Here is a 17,009-nt window from a genome sequence, read left to right on the forward strand (position 1 = left end):
GATTCTCCCACAAGAGGAAACAGCCTCTCCACATCCACCCTGTCCAGACCCCTCAGGATCTTATATGTTTCAATCAAGTCACCTCTTATTCTTCTAAACTCCAGCGGATACAAGCCTAGCCTGTCCAACCTTTCCTCGTAAGACAAGCCGCCCATTCCAGGTATTAGTCTAGCAAACCTTCTCTGAACTGCTTCCAACGCATTTACATCCTTCCTTAAATAAGGAGACCGATACTGTACACAGTACTCCAGATGTGGTCTCACCAATGGAGGTAACGAAGGGCAGGGATGAGGGTTTCAGCAGACCGACGAGCTGAGGCAAGGGCGGAGACGGGTGATAGAAACATTGAAGATAGGAGCAGGAGTAGGCCATTCGGCCCCTCGAGCCTGCTCCGCCATTCAATGCGATCATGTCTGATCATCCAAACTCAGTACCCTGTCCCTGCCTTCTCCCCATATCCCTTGATCCCTTTAGCCTTAAGAAATATATCTAACTCCTTCTTGAATATATTTAATGAATTGGCCTCCACTGCCTTGTGTGGTAGAGAATTCCACAGGTTCACCACTCTCTGGGTGAAGAAATTCCTCCTAATTTCTGTCCTAAATGACTTACCCCTTATCCTTAGACTGTGACCCCTGGTTCTGGACTCCCCGGCCATCGGGAACATCCTTCCTGCATCTAGTCTGTCTAGTCCTGTTAGAATTTTATAAGTTTCAATGAGATCCCCTCTCATTCTTCTAAACTCTAGCTAATATAAGCCTAATCGACCCAATCTCTCCTCATACGTCATTCCTGCCACCCCAGGTATCAGTCTGGTGAATCTTCGCTGCACTCCCTCCATGGCAAGAACATCCTTCCTCAGATAAGGCGACCAAAACTGCACACAATACTCAAGGTGTGGTCTCACCAAGGCCCTGTACAACTGCAGCAAGATATCCTTGCTCCTGTACTCAAATCCTCTCGCTACGAAGGCCAACATACCATTTGCCTTCTGAACCGCCTGCTGCACCTGCATGCTTACCTTCAGCGACTGGTGCACAAGGACACCCAGGTCTCGTTGCACTTCCCCTTCTCCCAATCTATTGCCGTTCAGATAATAATCTGCCTTCCTGTTTTTGCCACCAAAGTGGATAACCTCACATTTATCCACATTATACTGCATCTGCCTAATCGCCCAACCTGTCCAAATCGTACTGGAGTGATGTAACGGAGGTGAAGTTGAAGCTCAGGCAGTTGTATTTTGGCGGCACCCCCACCCCCCCATCCCCCGCGGCCGGCGCGCTCACCTGCAGCTGCGTCGCTTCCCATTCTAACCACTGGTTGGTTGGGTCGCTCGGCTCCTTTCCACTGAGCGTAAACAGATACCTGTGGACACAAGATCACCCGAGAATCAGACAGGGGCATGGAGGCCCGGGTCGTCTGCAGCCCTTTGAAAGGGCAAGCGATCGAAGACACGGAGTTTGAACAAAAAACCGAGGAGCACACTTTTTTCGCTTTCGAACATCTCCAGGATTCAGTGTTCCGATTCCTGGCTCCGCACTTCAGGAAGGACGTCAAGGGGCCTTGGAGAGGGTGCGGAGAAGGTTTACCAAAAAAGGTCCCGGGGGGAATGAGGGACTTCAGGTACGCCGAGAGACTGGCGAAGCTGGGATTGTTCTCCTTAGAGCAGAGAAGGCTAAGGGGGAGATTTAATAGAGGCGTTCAAAATTACGAGGTGTTTTGATCGAGTAGAGAGGGAGAAACTGTTCCCAGTGGCAGGAGGGTCGGTAACCAGAGGACACAGGTTTAAGATAAATCGGCAAAAGAACCAGAGGGGGAGATGAGGAGAATGTTTTTACGCAGCGAGTTGTTGTGATCTGGAACGCGCTGCCTGAAAGGGCGGTGGGAGCAGATTCAATAGTAACTTTCAAAAGGGGAATTGGATGAACACTTGAAACGGGCTATGGGGGAAAGAGCTGGTGGGGGGGAGCGGGATTAATTTTTTCCATGTTCATTCACGGGATGTGGGCGTCGCTGCCAATGCCAACATTTATTGCCCATCCCCTAGTCACCCCTTGAGAAGGTGGTGGTGAGCCGCCTTCTTGAACCACTGCAGTCCCGTGTGGTGAAGGTGCTCCCACAGCGCTGTTAGGGAGGGAGTTCCAGGATTTTGACCCAGCGACCATGAAGGAACGGCCGATATACTTCCAAGTCAGGATGGTGTGAGACTCGGAGGGGAACTTGGAGGTGGTGGTGTTGCCGTGCGCCTGCTGCCCTTGTCCTTCTCGGAGGTAGAGGTCGCGGGTTTGGGACAGCTCTTTCAGAGAGCCAGCACAGGCACGATGGGCCGAATGGCCTCCTTCTGTGCTGTATCATTCAACGTTTCTATGACTCACACCAGTACAGGGGCCCGACAAGTTGAGCGCAGCGCTCCAACCCAAATTAAAAACAGATTAGCAGCTGCTCTCCTAGCAGCTGTGACAGGTGACGCGTTTCCAAACTCATTGACCCTTCCAACCTCCTTCAGTGAACCGTTCTACGAACTGAATGCCCTCTCAGTGAACTTATGCTTTGAGTCCCATCTCAAAGTAACCCTCTTGGGAACATGGGTACAGGAGGAGGCCATTCAGCCCCCTCGAGCCTGTTGCATTAGGAACAGGAGGAGGCCATTCAGCCCCCTCGAGCCTGTTACACAGGAACAGGAGGAGGCCATTCAGCCCCCCTCGAGCCTGTTACATTAGGAACAGGAGGAGGCCATTCAGCCCCCTCAAGCCTGTTGCATTAGGAACAGGAGGAAGCCATTCAGCCCCCTCGAGCCTGTTACACAGGAACAGGAGGAGGCCATTCAGCCCCCCTCGAGCCTGTTACATTAGGAACAGGAGGAGGCCATTCAGCCCCCTCGAGCCTGTTACATTAGGAACAGGAGGAGGCCATTCAGTCCCCTCGAGCCTGTTGCATTAGGAACAGGAGGAGGCCATTCAGCCCCCTCGAGCCTGTTACATTAGGAACAGGAGGAGGCCATTCAGTCCCCTCGAGCCTGTTGCATTAGGAACAGGAGGAGGCCATTCAGCCCCCTCGAGCCTGTTACATTAGGAACAGAATCACAGAATCACCACAGTGCAGATAGAGGCCATTTCGGCCCATCGAGCCTGCACCGACACATATCCCACCCTATCCCCGTAACCCCACATATTTAATCCCCTAACACTAAGGGTCAATTTATCATAGCCAAATCAACCCAAATCAACCTAACCTGCACATCTTTGGACTGTGGGAGGAAACCCACGCAGACACAGGGAGAATGTGCAAACTCCACACAGACAGTCGCCCGAGGCCGGATTTGAACCCGGGTCCCTGGCGCTGTGAGGCAACAGTGCTAACCACTATGCCACCGCGCCCCTCGAGCCTGTTACATTAGGAACAGGAGGAGGCCATTCAGCCCCTCTCGAGCCTGTTACATTAGAAACAGGAGGAGGCCATTCAGCCCCTCTCGAGCCTGTTACATTAGGAACAGGAGGAGGCCATTCAGCCCCTCGAGCCTGTTACATTAGGAACAGGAGGAGGCCATTCAATTAGATTATGGCTGATATGGATCTCAGGCCAATTTGTGGGGGTGGGGGGGGGGGGGAAATCTCTCTCCCACTCGTCCAGGCGATGGAAACCAGCCCAGGAGATCACTCTGGCCCTGAAATCCCTGGAGTACCTACCCTTCAGATAGAGGTGATGTCCACCCCCAGCCAGGAAACGGGTCCAGCTCTCACTTGAAGGAATTCAGTGAGTCGGCGCCCACCACACGAGACGGCAGCCTGTTACAGAGGTCCGCTATTCCCTGGGGAAAGAGCCACCTCCTGAACATCTAACCTAGATCTGGCCTTGCACAACTTAAAATTGTGAATCCCCCCTGACCTATTTAATTGGAACAAACGCAACTGGAACACGATCTAAACCCGTCATTATCTTATAATAAAACCTCCAAGTTCCCCTCCGAGTCACACATCATCCTGACTTGGAAGTATATCGGCCGTTCCTTCATCGTCGCTGGGTCAAAATCCTGGAACTCCCTCCCTAACAGCGCTGTGGGAGCACCTTCACCACACGGGACTGCAGCGGTTCAAGAAGGCGGCTCACCACCACCTTCTCAAGGGGCGACTAGGAGACGGGCAATAAATGCCGGCCTTGCCAGCGACGCCCACATCCCATAAAAACGAATAAAAAAAAAAAAAAATCAGATAGCCCCCCAACTCTTCGCTTCTCTAAAGTGCAGAGTCCAAACTCTTTTAGCCCATCTTGATATCCAAGACTGGGAATTAGTCTGGTGGCCTTCCTCTGCACCCTCTCCAAAGCCTCAAATATCACCCACCCTGTGAGGAGGCCAAAACTGGACGCAGTATTCCAAGTGAGGCCTGACCAAGGTCTTGTCGAATAGAATCATAGAACGGTCACAGCACAGAAGGCTCTTTGCAAGAGCACTTCAGCTAGTCCCGCTCCCACCGCCCTTTCCCCGTAGCCCTGCAAATTATTTTCCTTCAGGTACTGATCCAACTCCCCTTTGAAAGCCGCGATCGAGTCTGCCTCCACCGCCCTCTCAGCCAGCGCATTCCAGATCACAACCACTCGCTGCGTAAAAACATTTTTCCTCCCGTCGCCTTTGGTTCTTCTGCCAATCACCTTAAATCAGTGTCCTCTGATTCTCGACCCTTCCGCCAATGGGAACAGTTTCTCTCTATCTACTCTGTCCAGACCCCTCATGATTTTGAACACCTCGATCAAATATCCTCTCAACCTTCTCTGCTCCAAGCAGAACAACCCCAGCTTCTCCAGTCTCTCCACGTAACTGAAGTCCCTCATCCCCTGGTACCATTCTGGTCAATCTCCCCCTTAACCTTCTCTGCTCTAAGGAGAACAACCCCAGCTTCTCCAGTCTCTCCACGTCCCTCATCCCCTGGTACCATTCTGGTCAATCTCCCCCTTAACCTTCTCTGCTCTAAGGAGAACAACCCCAGCTTCTCCAGTCTCTCCACGTCACTGAAGTCCCTCATCCCCTGGTACCATTCTGGTCAATCTCCCCCTTAACCTTCTCTGCTCGAAGGAGAACAACCCCAGCTTCTCCAGTCTCTCCACGTCACTGACGTCCCTCATCCCCTGGTACCATTCTGGTCAATCTCCCCCTTAACCTTCTCTGCTCTAAGGAGAACAACCCCAGCTTCTCCAGTCTATCCACGTCACTGAAGTCCCTCATCCCCTACCACCATTCTGGTCAATCTCCCCTTAACCTTCTCTGCTCTAAGGAGAACAATCCCAGCTTCTCCAGTCTCTCCACGTCACTGAAGTCCCTCATCCCCTGGTACCATTCTGGTCAATCTCCCCTTAACCTTCTCTGCTCCAAGGAGAACAATCCCAGCTTCTCCAGTCTCTCCACGTCACTGAAGTCCCTCATCCCCTGGTACCATTCTGGTCAATCTCCCCTTAACCTTCTCTGCTCCAAGGAGAACAATCCCAGCTTCTCCAGTCTCTCCACGTTACTGAAGTCCCTCATCCCCTGGAATCATTCTCGTAAATCTTTTCTGCACCCTCTAAAGGTCTTCACATCCTTCCTAAATTGCGGTGCCCGGAATTGGACACAAAACTCCAGTGGCGGTCGAACCAGTGGGTCATAAAAGGGTCATCATAACTTCCTTGCATTCGTACTCTGCCTCTATTTATGAAGCCCAGGATCCCGTAAGCTTTTTTAATCGCTTTCTCAACCTGCCCTGCCACCTTCAACGATTTGTGCACATGTACCCCCAGGTCTCTCTGCTCATGCAAGCCCCTGAACAAGGGCAAAAATAGTGCGCCTCGTCCTATAAATCAACCGTCCCAGGAATGCACCCCAACACGTCCTACTCGCTGCAGCTATCCCCGATATAAGAAATAGGAGCAGGATTCGGCCATTCGGACCCTTCCAGCCTGCTCCGCCATTCAATAAGATCCTGGCTGATCATTGTAAGAAATAGCTGTTAGAATTAAAACCCATTTTTGAATCTTAGAACAGAGACCGACAACATGCAGCCGGGAACAGATAGCATAAATGCCAGCAAGGTCGAATATCAAGCATCAAAAGACAAATAGAAGTGATAAGGGAATTGTAAAATGCAAGGAAACAGGGAGGATAGCACCTGCTAGATAACAAGGAGCCACGAAGCCATAAAATGCCCTTGAAGAAACTTGACAAAACATTCCTCAGAAAGATAAGAGCGAGGCCTTGTCGGTCATGCAGAAGGGGACGGCGAGGGTTGCCTTCCCGCTTCACAATTGGACAATGGGATGGGGATCAAATGATTGACACCGGGTGATTACCAGCCCACCGAAATAACTATAAATATAGACGACCGAGAGAGGAAATCAGGCAGTTAGGGGCGAAGGCTTCCCCGAGGTGGCTACGGCCTAACACCTTGCTCAAGTTTAGCCTCTGAGGTGGCTGATGGCCTAACACCTCCAGCAGCTTGAGAGATGACCCAACGGAAGTGACCGCTGCAGCAGACTGCAGGAATCCACCCAATCCGAGACCACCCGACTGCCTCCCCGTCCGTCCGGTCGTGTCATTCCGCTTCGGGGAGTCGTAGATCGTTTTCTACTGTCACGGGTTGTATGTCTATTATACTCAGTTTAAACCATATGTAATATCTGATTGTGCTTTAAAACTGTAGCTCTTTAATAAAAGCCTTGCAACTTCTAAAACCCTGTTGGGTAATCTGTGTGTGAGCCTGCGATTCCTAATCTTACATCATCAACCTCAACTCCACTCAACCAACCTCAACAACCCGCCCTGCAGCGGGTAGTCAAAACTGCCCAACGCATTACCGGCACCCGGCTACCGACCATAGAGCACATATACCAGAAACGATGTCGACGGAGGTCACGGTCCATCATCAAAGACCCTACCCACCCCAGCCACAGTCTGTTCGCCCTCCTGCCATCTGGGAGACGCTACAGATGCATTCGCACCCGTACGACCAGATTTACAAACAGCTTCTTTCCCAGGGCTGTCATCCTACTGAACTCCACAAATAAACTCTAAAGCCCGCACATCTGCCAATGCACTTTATTATGGTTATGTTTATGCTAATATACTACAAGCCAAAAGTATGTTGAATGTTTAAATGTCTTAATCTAAAATGTACACTCTCGGGAGCCGCAAGCCTACATTTCGTTGTACTGCACTTGTGCACTAACAATGACAATAAAAGTTGATTTGATTTGATTTGACTTTCCCGCCCGATCCCCATATCCCTGGATTCCCCGAGGGCCCAAAAAACTATCGCTTCACTGCATTGCTCATGAACCTTTGGAGATGTACGCACTAGAACGCCCAGATCTCTTTCTTTCTCCACCCTCTTTAATGGTTGAAGATCATCCACCAGTGATGTTACAAGAGGAGTACATAACGAGTAAAAAGGACATTTGCACAACATCCCCACCCGGCAGTCTATGCCAAACATTTAGCCATCCTCTGAGCAAAGACACGCTTCCTACTCACTGACAAATGGTATTGGTCGAAAATATAAAGTCTCCTGTTGGTAACAGCAGGACCGGAAGCTTCGAGCGCGACAGGAAAGGCACGTCTTGTTCTGAGGAGAAAAAAGGCGTCAGAATACAGTCGGAGAATCGAGTGCTTCTGCGAAACAGTCGAGCGAGACATCAATCCCAATGTCGTGGGTTCAAGCCACACTCCAGAGCCTCGAACACCCCCTTTCCCCTTCGCCCGGCACCTTCCCGTGCAAGCGCAGGAGATGCAACACTTGCCCTTTTACCTCCTCCCTTCCCACTGCCCAGGGCCCCAAACACCCCTTTCCAGGTGAAACAGCGATTTACTTGTACTTCTTGCAATTTAGTATACTGTATTCGCTGCTCACGAGGGGGTCTCGCGTTGGAATAAAGGGGTCTTTTTCCGAGTGGCAGGCAGTGACTAGCGGGGTACCACAGGGATCGGTGCTGGGACCCCAGCTATTCACAATATATACTAATGATCTAGACGAGGGAACTAGATGTAATATCTCCAAGCTGGGTGGGCAAGTGTGCTGTGAGGAGGATGCAGAGAAACTCCAGGATGATTTGGACAGGTTGGGTGATTGGGCATGTTGGAGAGAATTTCGGTACCAAAGGACTTTGCAAAGCTCGTTGGGATACTTGACATTCGTTAAGCTGGCTAAAACTGGACCTCGAGCTGTGCATGTACCCTGGGACGAGTAGTGCCAGCTGCATCCTGTTTTGTACTTCGGTTATCTTGCAAGGACAGACAGTCCGTTAATTGCTTTACTTCTGCTTATCCTATCTCGCGGTCAAAAACCCAAAGAAGTCCTAGTTCTGCTGAACATTGTTTAAACTATCTTACTGCTACAATGTCATGAGGCATTTCTGTGATTAATTTGCTTAACCTTTCATTTGTGTATAAAGGTAAACGCATTTAGAGTGTGAAACGAGAAGCTTGGCGGTTGCACAAGGGTGCATAGCACTTCTCCCAGAGCGCTCTGCAATAAAGTGTACTCTCACATTTCAATTAAACCACAGTCGTCTGAGTCTTATTACTCTATCAAGCTGAGGTTGGGTATACGTCGACCTTGTATATCACTTGGTCCGTTCAGGCTCCAACTCAGCGGTAACAGGGCAGATGCATGGCAGATGCAGTATAATGTGGATAAATGCGAGGTTATCCACTTTGGTGGCAAAAACAGGAAGGCAGATTATCTGAACGGCAATAGATTGGGAAAAGGGGAAGTGCAACGAGATCTGGTGTCCTTGCGCACCAGTCGCTGAAGGTAAGCATGCAGGCGGTTAAGAAGGCAAATGGTATGTTGGCCTTCATAGCGAGAGGATTCGAGTACAGGAGCAAGGATGTCTTGCTGCAGTTGTACAGGGCCTTGGTGAGACCGCACCTTGAGTATTGTGTGCAGTTTTGGTCGCCTTATCTGAGGAAGGATGTTCTTGCCATGGAGGGAGCGCAGCGAAGATTCACCAGAGTGATACCTGGGATGGCAGGAATGACGTATGAGGAGAGATTGGGTCAATTGGGCTCATACTCGCTGGAGTTTAGAAGAATGAGAGGGGATCTCATTGAAACTTATAAAATTCTAACAGGACTAGACAGACTAGATGCAGGAAGGATGTTCCCGATGGCGGGGGAGTCCAGAACCAGGGGTCACAGTCTAAAGATAAGGGGTAAGCCATTTAGGACTGAGATGAGGAGGAATTTCTTCACCCAGAGTGGTGAACCTGTGGAATTCTCTACCACACAAGGCAGTTGAGGCCAATTCATTAAATATATTCAAGAAGGAGTTGGATATATTTCTTAAGGCTAAAGGGATCAAGGGATATGGGGAGAAGGCAGGGACAGGGTACTGAATTTGGATGATCTCATTGAATGGCAGAGCAGGCTCGAGGGACTGATTGGCCTACTCCTGCTCCTATCTTCTATGTCTCTATGTTTCTGTGTTTCATCCCCGCCCCCCTTTCCCTGCCCCTGCACTTGCTAAAAAACCTGTTCCATCTCCAGCTCTTTCTAGTTCTGACGAAGGGTCATCAACCTGAAACTTGAACTCTCTCCACAGATGCTGCCTGACCTGCTGAGTGTTTCCAGCATTTTCTGTTTTTACCTCGAACACACTATCCAGGCCGACACTCCCAGTGCAGTGCTGAGGGAGTGTTGCGCTGCCGGAGGTGCCGTCTTTCGGGTGAGACGTTAAACCGAGGGCCCGGTCTGCCCACCCAGGGGGACATACAAGATCCCGTGGCACCTTGCTGTTTGTGGGAGCTTGCTGTGCGCAAACTGGCTGCCGCGTTTCCGACCTTACAACAGCGACTACACTTCAAAAAGTACTTTGTTGGCTGTGAATCGCTTTGGGACGTCTGGAGGTTGTGAAAGGCCGTATATAAATGCAAATCTTTCTTCCCTTAAGAACACAAGAAATAGGAGCAGGAGTCGGCCATTCGGCCCCTCCAGCCTGCTCCGCCATTCAATGAGATCATGGCTGATCATCGACCTCAACTCCACTTTCCTGCCCGATCTCCAGAACCCTCGATTCCCCTAGAGTCCAAAAATCTATCGATCTCAGCCTTGAATATACTCAACGACTCAGCATTCACAGCTCTCTGGGGCAGAGAATTCCAAAGATTCACCACCCTCTGAGTGAATCCTCTTCATCTCGGTCCTAAATGGCCGACCCCTTATCCCGAGACTGTGACTCCTGGTTCTAGACTCTCCAGCCAGGGGGAAACATCCTCTCAGCATCGACCCTGTCAATCCCCCTCAGAATCTTGTATGTTTCAATGAGATCACCTCTCATTCTTCTAAACTCCAGAGAGTATCGGCCCATTCTACACAATCTCTCCTCATAGGACAGCCCTCTCATCCCAGGAATCAATCCAGTGAACTTTCGTTGCACCGCCTCCAAGGCAAGTCTATCCTTCCCTTGATAAGGAGACCAAAACTGTGCACAGTACTCCAGGTGTGGTCTCACCAAGGCCCTGTACAATTGTAGTCCTCGTCATTCAAAGGACAGCATTTCAGACATGTTGTGTTGTCTGCCTGTTCAGATTGAACATCAAAGCTCCCATGGTACTCTTGGAAGAGGAGAGGGGGGTTGTCCCAGTGTCCTGTGGCAGTCATAAGTCAGGAGTGGGGGCTGTCTTCTGGTGACTCTCCATTCACAACTCCTCCCGAGGACGAAGGAGTCCGTGGCAGCCTACGGCAAGACCTGAACACCATCCAGGCTTGGGCTGACGAGTGGTGGGTAGCCTTTGTGCCAGGTAATGACCGTCTCGAACAAGAGAATGCGTGGATGTCTTCCTTCGACCTTCAACGGCATCACCAGAGAAGTTATGTTAAACTTGCACAGCTCTGGTCTCCGTATACCTTGGTTAGACCACACTTGGAGCACTGTGCACAGTTCTGGTCTCCATATACCTTGGTTAGACCACACTTGGAGCACCGTGCACAGTTCTGGTCTCCGTATGCCTTGGTTGGACCACACTTGGAGCACTGTGCACAGTTCTGGTCTCCATATACCTTGGTTAGACCACACTTGGAGCACTGTGCACAGTTCTGGTCTCCATATACCTTGGTTAGACCACACTTGGAGCACCGTGCACAGTTCTGGTCTCCATATTATAAAAAGGATATAGAGGCACTGGAGAAGGTGCTAAAAAGATTGACAAGGATGATACCAGAACTGAGAGGTTATAACTATCAGGAAAGGATGAACAGGCTGGGGGCGCTTTTCTCTAGAAAAGAGAAGGCTGAGGGGTGACCTGATAGAGGTCTTTAAAATTACGAAGGGGGTTCGATAGGGTAGACGTAGAGAAGATGTTTCCACTTGTGGGGGAGAGCAGAACTAGGGGCCATCAATATAAGACAGTCACTAATAAATCCAATGGGGAATTCAGAAGAAACTTCTTTACCCAGAGAGTGGTGAGAATGTGGAACTCGCTACCACAGGAAGTGGGTGAGGCAACTAGCATAGATGTACTTCAGGGGAAGCTAGATAAACACGAGAGAGAAAGGAATAGGATATGTTTTGGGGGTTAGATGAAGGGTGGGAGGAGGTTCGTGTGGAGTATGAACACTAGCATGGAAACATTGGGCCGAATGGCCTTGTTTCTACACTGTAAATATCTTTTAACACCATGGCCAAGATCCACCCCTGCCCACCACAGCACCAATCACCATTGACCAGAAACAGAGCTGGACCAGCCAGATCACTACCATGGTCATGGATGAGAGGCTCACCCACGGCCCCTCAAAGCCTCTCCACCGCCCTCAAGGCTCAAGCCACAGGCGTGACGGAAGACTCGCCACTCACCTGGACAGGGTGCAGCCAGAGGCAACACCCCAGAAGCTCAACACCCATCCTACAGAAAGAAAGGACTTGCATCTATACAGCGCCGGCCGGGCACGACCTCAGGGCGATGACATAACCAAAGGAGATAGCCAATATTACGCACAGCAAGATCCCATATTACAGCAATGACGGAACACTTCGCTGCATTGGCAACCTCCCACCATGCCCTTACCACTGGACTTAACCTCCGCTGTTGTAACATAGGGACGGGGAGGTGGACACTGCTCTGTTGTAATGTAGGGAAGCCAATATTGCGCACAAGATCCCACTAAGCAGCAATGACAGACAGAACACTTTGCCCCATTGGCAGCACTCCCCCCACACCCCTAGATTCAACTCTCCACTGTTATAATGTGGGGAAAAGGGAGAGGGGGGAGACAATATTGTGCACAGCACGATCCCATTAAACATCAGTGACAGACAGAACACTTTGCCCCATTGGCAACACTCTCTCTCCCCCACACCGCTGGATTCAACCCTCCACTGTTATAAAGTAGGGGAGGGGGGGGGGGCAACATTGTGCACAGCAAGATCCCATTAAACATCAGTGACAGACAGAACACTTTGCCCCATTGGCAACACTCTCTCTCCCCCACACCCCTAGGTTCAACCCTCCACTGTTATAATGTAGGGAAAAGGGAGGGAGGGAGGGAGGAGGGGGGGGAGGCAATATTGTGCACAGCAAGATCCCATTAAACATCAATGAGACATTGTCCCATTGGCAGCACACCCCAGCCCCCTGGATTCAGCCTCCTCTCGCGCTCTCTCTCTCCCCTGTGAGATCCCCAGAGTTACTCTGACCCAGCTGAGCTGATTTACCCCCCACAACACCCCACCACAGATACTCCACCTGGCCCCAGCTCCGGCCTCAGGCCCGTTACTTCCACCGCCGCCGCCACCTTAAGGCCGCCGGGGCAGCCCGGGCTGAGGAACAGCTTCATCGTGGATCCCAGCTCTTTATTATTTGACAGAAAGATTCCACCCCACCCGCTTTAAAAGGCTCCGGCTTCTTCCTTCCCCTTCTTTCTCAAAACTGATGCAATCGGAGAAGGCCAAAGAAAAAGCCGGCAAGATGGCCGCCCACTCACCATGGCAGGCCGGGAGTTGTAGTTCCCGCGCCGTCCGCTAGACTGGGAGCCAATTGAGCGGTGGACTACATCTCCCGTGAGAGTTCGCGGCGCTTCAACCGGCATGGAGGAGTCTGGCAAGATGGCCGCTCTCCTCCACAACGGCAGGCCGGGAGTTGTAGTTCCGGCGCCTCCCGCTAGACTGGGCGACAATGGGACGGCGGACTACATCTCCCGTTATACCACGCGGCTCCAGACCCGGGCGCGGCGGAGTCTGGCGAGATGGCCGCCCTCCCCTCTCCAATGGCAGGCTGGGAGTTGTAGTTCTTGTGCCTCCTGCTAGACTGGGCGTCAATGGGGCGGCGGACTACATCTCCCGTGAGGCGCCGCTCTGGCAGCCGCCATCTTATAAGCGGGCCATCTCCCCTAGCGACCACAACAACAACAATTTGGTGACAGAGATAGGGAGGTTGTAGGGGCTGGAGGAGGTTACAGAGATAGGGAGGGTTGTAGGGACAGGAGGAGGTTACAGAGATAGGGAGGGTTGTAGGGACAGGAGGAGGTTACAGAGATAGGGAGGGTTGTAGGGGGCTGGAGGAGGTTACAGAGATAGGGAGGGTTGTAGGGGCAGGAGGAGGTTACAGAGATAGGGAGGGTTGTAGGGGGCTGGAGGAGGTTACAGTGATAGGGAGGGTTGTAGGGGGCTGGAGGAGGTTACAGTGATAGGGAGGGTTGTAGGGGGCTGGAGGAGGTTACAGAGATAGGGAGGGTTGTAGGGGGCTGGAGGAGGTTATAGAGATAGGGAGGGTTGTAGGGGCTGGAGGAGGTTACAGAGATAGGGAGGGTTGTAGGGGGCTGGAGGAGGTTACAGAGATAGGGAGGGTTGTAGGGGGCTGGAGGAGGTTACAGAGATAGGGAGGGTTGTAGGGGCTGGAGGAGGTTACAGAGATCGGGAGGGTTGTAGGGGCTGGAGGAGGTTACAGAGATCGGGAGGGTTGTAGGGGTTGGAGGAGGTTACAGAGATCAGGAGAGCTTCCGGTTGCCTGTCACTTTAATTCAACGCTCCACTCCCACTCTGACCTCTCCATCCTCGGCCTTCACAGTGCCAACAAAGCTCAACGTATGCTCAAGGAACAGCACCTCATCTTTCAATCAGGCACTTTACAGCCTTCAGGACTCGACATCGAGTTAATCAATTTCAGATCATAACCTCGGCCCCTATTTTTTCGGATGGCAGCCTTTGATGATTCTGCCATTCCCATTTACACCTCCTCTAGACCCATCTTTTGTTTATTTACTTGTCTCATTACCATCTCCTCTTGCCTCGCACCATCATACCTTTAGTCTTTTAATCTCTCCCGCCTTCCACCCTGTCACAGGCTTTCCCTTTTGTTCTTTCCCCCCAACTCTCCCCGCCTTCCCTGCCTCTGCACTTACTCAAAACCGGTTACATCTCTCTAACTTTTTTCCAGTCTTGACGAAAAGCCATCGACCTGAAACGTTAATTCGGTTTCTATCTCCACAGATGCTGCCCGACCCGCTGTGTATTTCCAGCATTTTCTGTTTTTACTTGATATAAGTGCAGGATCTTCCTTTCCTTGACATTCAACGTGGCTCAGTGTCCACCTGATGGCCTTGAACGCCATCCCCCCGCCGCCCCACCACCAAACACGTGACACGGATCGCTCACCGGCTGCGAGAGGAGTCGCGCGGTGACAAACGATCAGAAAACGCATGACTAGATGTAATATCTCCAAGTTTGCAGACAACACAAAGCTGGGTGGGTGTGTGTGCCGTGAGGAGGATGCCGAGAAACCCCAGTATGATTTGGACAGGTTGGGCGATTGGGCAGATGCATGGCAGATGCAGTATAATATGGATAAATGCGAGGTTATCCACTTTGGTGGCAAAAACAGGAAGACAGATTATTATCTGAACGGCAATAGATTGGGAAAAGGGGAAGTGCAACGAGACCTGGGTGTCCTTTTGCACCAGTCGCTGAAGGTAAGCATGCAGGTGCAGCAGGCGGTTAAGAAGGGAAATGGTATGCTGGGCTTCATAGCGAGAGGATTCGAGGACAGGAGCAAGGATGTCTTGCTGCAGTTGCACAGGGCCTTGGTGAGACCACACCTTGAGTATTGTGTGCAGTTTTAATCGCCTTATCTGAGGAAGGATGTTCTTGCCATGGAGAGAGTGCAGTGAAGATTCACCAGACTGATACCCGGGATGGCAGGAATGACGTATGAGGAGAGATTGGGTCGATTGGGCTTATATTCGCGAGAGTTTAGAAGAATGAGAGGGGATCTCATTGAAACTTATAAAATTCTAACAGGACTAGTCAGACCAGATGCAGGAAGGATGTTCCCGATGGCGGGGGAGTCCAGAACCAGGGGTCACAGTCTAAGGATAAGGGGTAAGCCATTTAGGACAGAGATGAGGAGGAATTTTTTCACCCAGAGAGTGGTGAACCTGTGGAATTCTCTACCACAGAAGACAGTTGAGGCCAATTCATTAAATATATTCAAGAAGGAGTTAGATATATTTCTTAAGGCTAAGGGGATCAAGGGATATGGGGAGAAAGCAGGGACAGGGTACTGAATTTGGATGATCAGCCATGATCTCATTAAATGGTGGAACAGGCTCGAGGGGCCGAATGGCCTCCTCCTGCTCCTATCTTCTATGTTTCTATGGGCTCGGGCCGACGGTATCCAGAGACGGCCTGCCCTTAGCAACCGAGGCGGTCCTGATTGACGGGCGGGGCGGGATTTACGAGGGCTGAGTGGCCGGCCAATGGGGTTGGAGCAGGGGGGTGGGACCTGAGCTGGTCATTGCCCTCATGGTGGGGACTGTAGGTGCCCTGCCAATGTGGCCAGCCTCAGATTGTTTTTAAATATTTATGCATTGTATTTTTAAAAAATATTTATGCATTGTATTTTTTGTTTAATATTTATGCATTGCTGGACTTAACTGGACCAGCCACATGAATACTGTGGCTACAAGAGCAGCTCACAGGCTAGGTATTCTGCAGCGAGTGTCTCAGCTCCTTACTCCCCAAAGCCTTTCCACCATCTACAAGGCACAAGCCAGGAGTGTGATGGAATACTCTCCACTTGCCTGGATGAGTTGCAGCTCCGACACCACTCAAGAAGCTCGACACCATCCAGGACAAAGCAGCCCGCTTGATGGGCACCCCATCCACCACCTTAAACATTCACTCCCTCCACCACCGGCGCACCGTGGCTGCAGTGTGGACCATCGACAAGATGCACTGCAGCAACTCGCCAAGGCTTCTTCGGCAGCACCTCCCAAACCCGCGACCTCTACCGCCTAGAAGGACAAGGGCAGCGGGCGCACGGGAACACCACCACCTACAAGTTCGACTCCAAGACACACACCATCCCGACTTGGAAATATATCGGCTGATCCTTCATCGTCGCTGGGTCAAAATCCTGGAACTCCCTCCCTAACAGCGCTGTGGGAGTACCTTCACCACACGGACTGCAGCGGTTCAAGAAGGCGGCTCACCACCACCTTCTCGAGGGGTGACTAGGGGACGGGCAATAAATGCTGGGCCGTGTCAGCGACACCTACATCCTGTGAACGAATAAAAAGAATGCATTGTATTTAAAAAAAAATATTTATGCATTGTACTTTTTAATATACTGAGGCATTGTATTTTTAAAAATATTTATTCATTGTATTTTTAAAAATATATATTTAGGCATTGCAAACGACTATGGAGACAATTTATAACAGCAAGTGTCTGCCGTGGCCCAGGTGGCTGCACTCTCTCCTCTGAGTCAGAAGGCTGTGACCGACACCACGGAACCCGAGCAGACTCCCGTGACAGACCCAAAATTGTGGCGGTGGGGGTGAAAACCAGCCAGCGAGAAACACATGGGAACACAGGACCGATTTGGCCTGCATTTGACAGACCAGAAACAGCGGACCGCGACAGCCTGCAGCGGGACGCCAGGAGGGTGAGTCGAGCCATGGCAGAGTACTTGTTTTAAAACATCTCCGAGTCCCTTTGGTTGTAAGTGAGGGGGAGGGAGGGGGTGAGAAAGGAAATGAGTTAAGTTTGGTGCAT

At 51.1% G+C, this 17,009-nt stretch overlaps 2 protein-coding genes across 7 annotated transcripts in view; one reads left to right on the top strand and one right to left on the bottom strand.

Moving 5' to 3' along the window:
- mars1 (methionyl-tRNA synthetase 1) overlaps positions 1 to 12,898 on the bottom strand; it is a 74,667-nt gene extending 61,769 nt beyond the window's left edge. For 3 of the 5 annotated variants that reach the window (XM_085973043.1, XM_085973044.1, XM_085973042.1), the window contains exons 1-3: positions 12,703 to 12,898; positions 7,496 to 7,586; positions 1,287 to 1,365 (exon numbers count right to left, since the gene is read on the bottom strand). In XM_085973043.1, coding sequence (XP_085829169.1) covers positions 1,287 to 1,365; positions 7,496 to 7,586; positions 12,703 to 12,793 — 261 coding nt within the window. In that variant the 5' untranslated portion in view covers positions 12,794 to 12,898. Of the gene's footprint in view, positions 1 to 1,286; positions 1,366 to 7,495; positions 8,920 to 12,702 lie in introns of those variants that run through there. The other 2 variants (XM_085973046.1, XM_085973045.1) reach the window with 1 other exon arrangement.
- Positions 12,899 to 16,644: 3,746 nt separating this feature from the next.
- arhgap9 (Rho GTPase activating protein 9) overlaps positions 16,645 to 17,009 on the top strand; it is a 109,901-nt gene continuing 109,536 nt past the window's right edge. For both annotated transcript variants that reach the window (XM_085973048.1, XM_085973049.1), the window contains exon 1: positions 16,645 to 16,899. In XM_085973048.1, the coding sequence (XP_085829174.1) occupies positions 16,817 to 16,899 (83 nt within the window). In that variant the 5' untranslated portion in view covers positions 16,645 to 16,816. The remainder of the gene's footprint in view (positions 16,900 to 17,009) is intronic.

Source organism: Somniosus microcephalus, chromosome 33 (genome assembly GCF_052327205.1).
Source record: "Somniosus microcephalus isolate GS21.2 chromosome 33, FLI_Smic_1.0, whole genome shotgun sequence".
In the NCBI taxonomy this organism is placed as follows: Eukaryota; Metazoa; Chordata; class Chondrichthyes; order Squaliformes; family Somniosidae; genus Somniosus; species Somniosus microcephalus.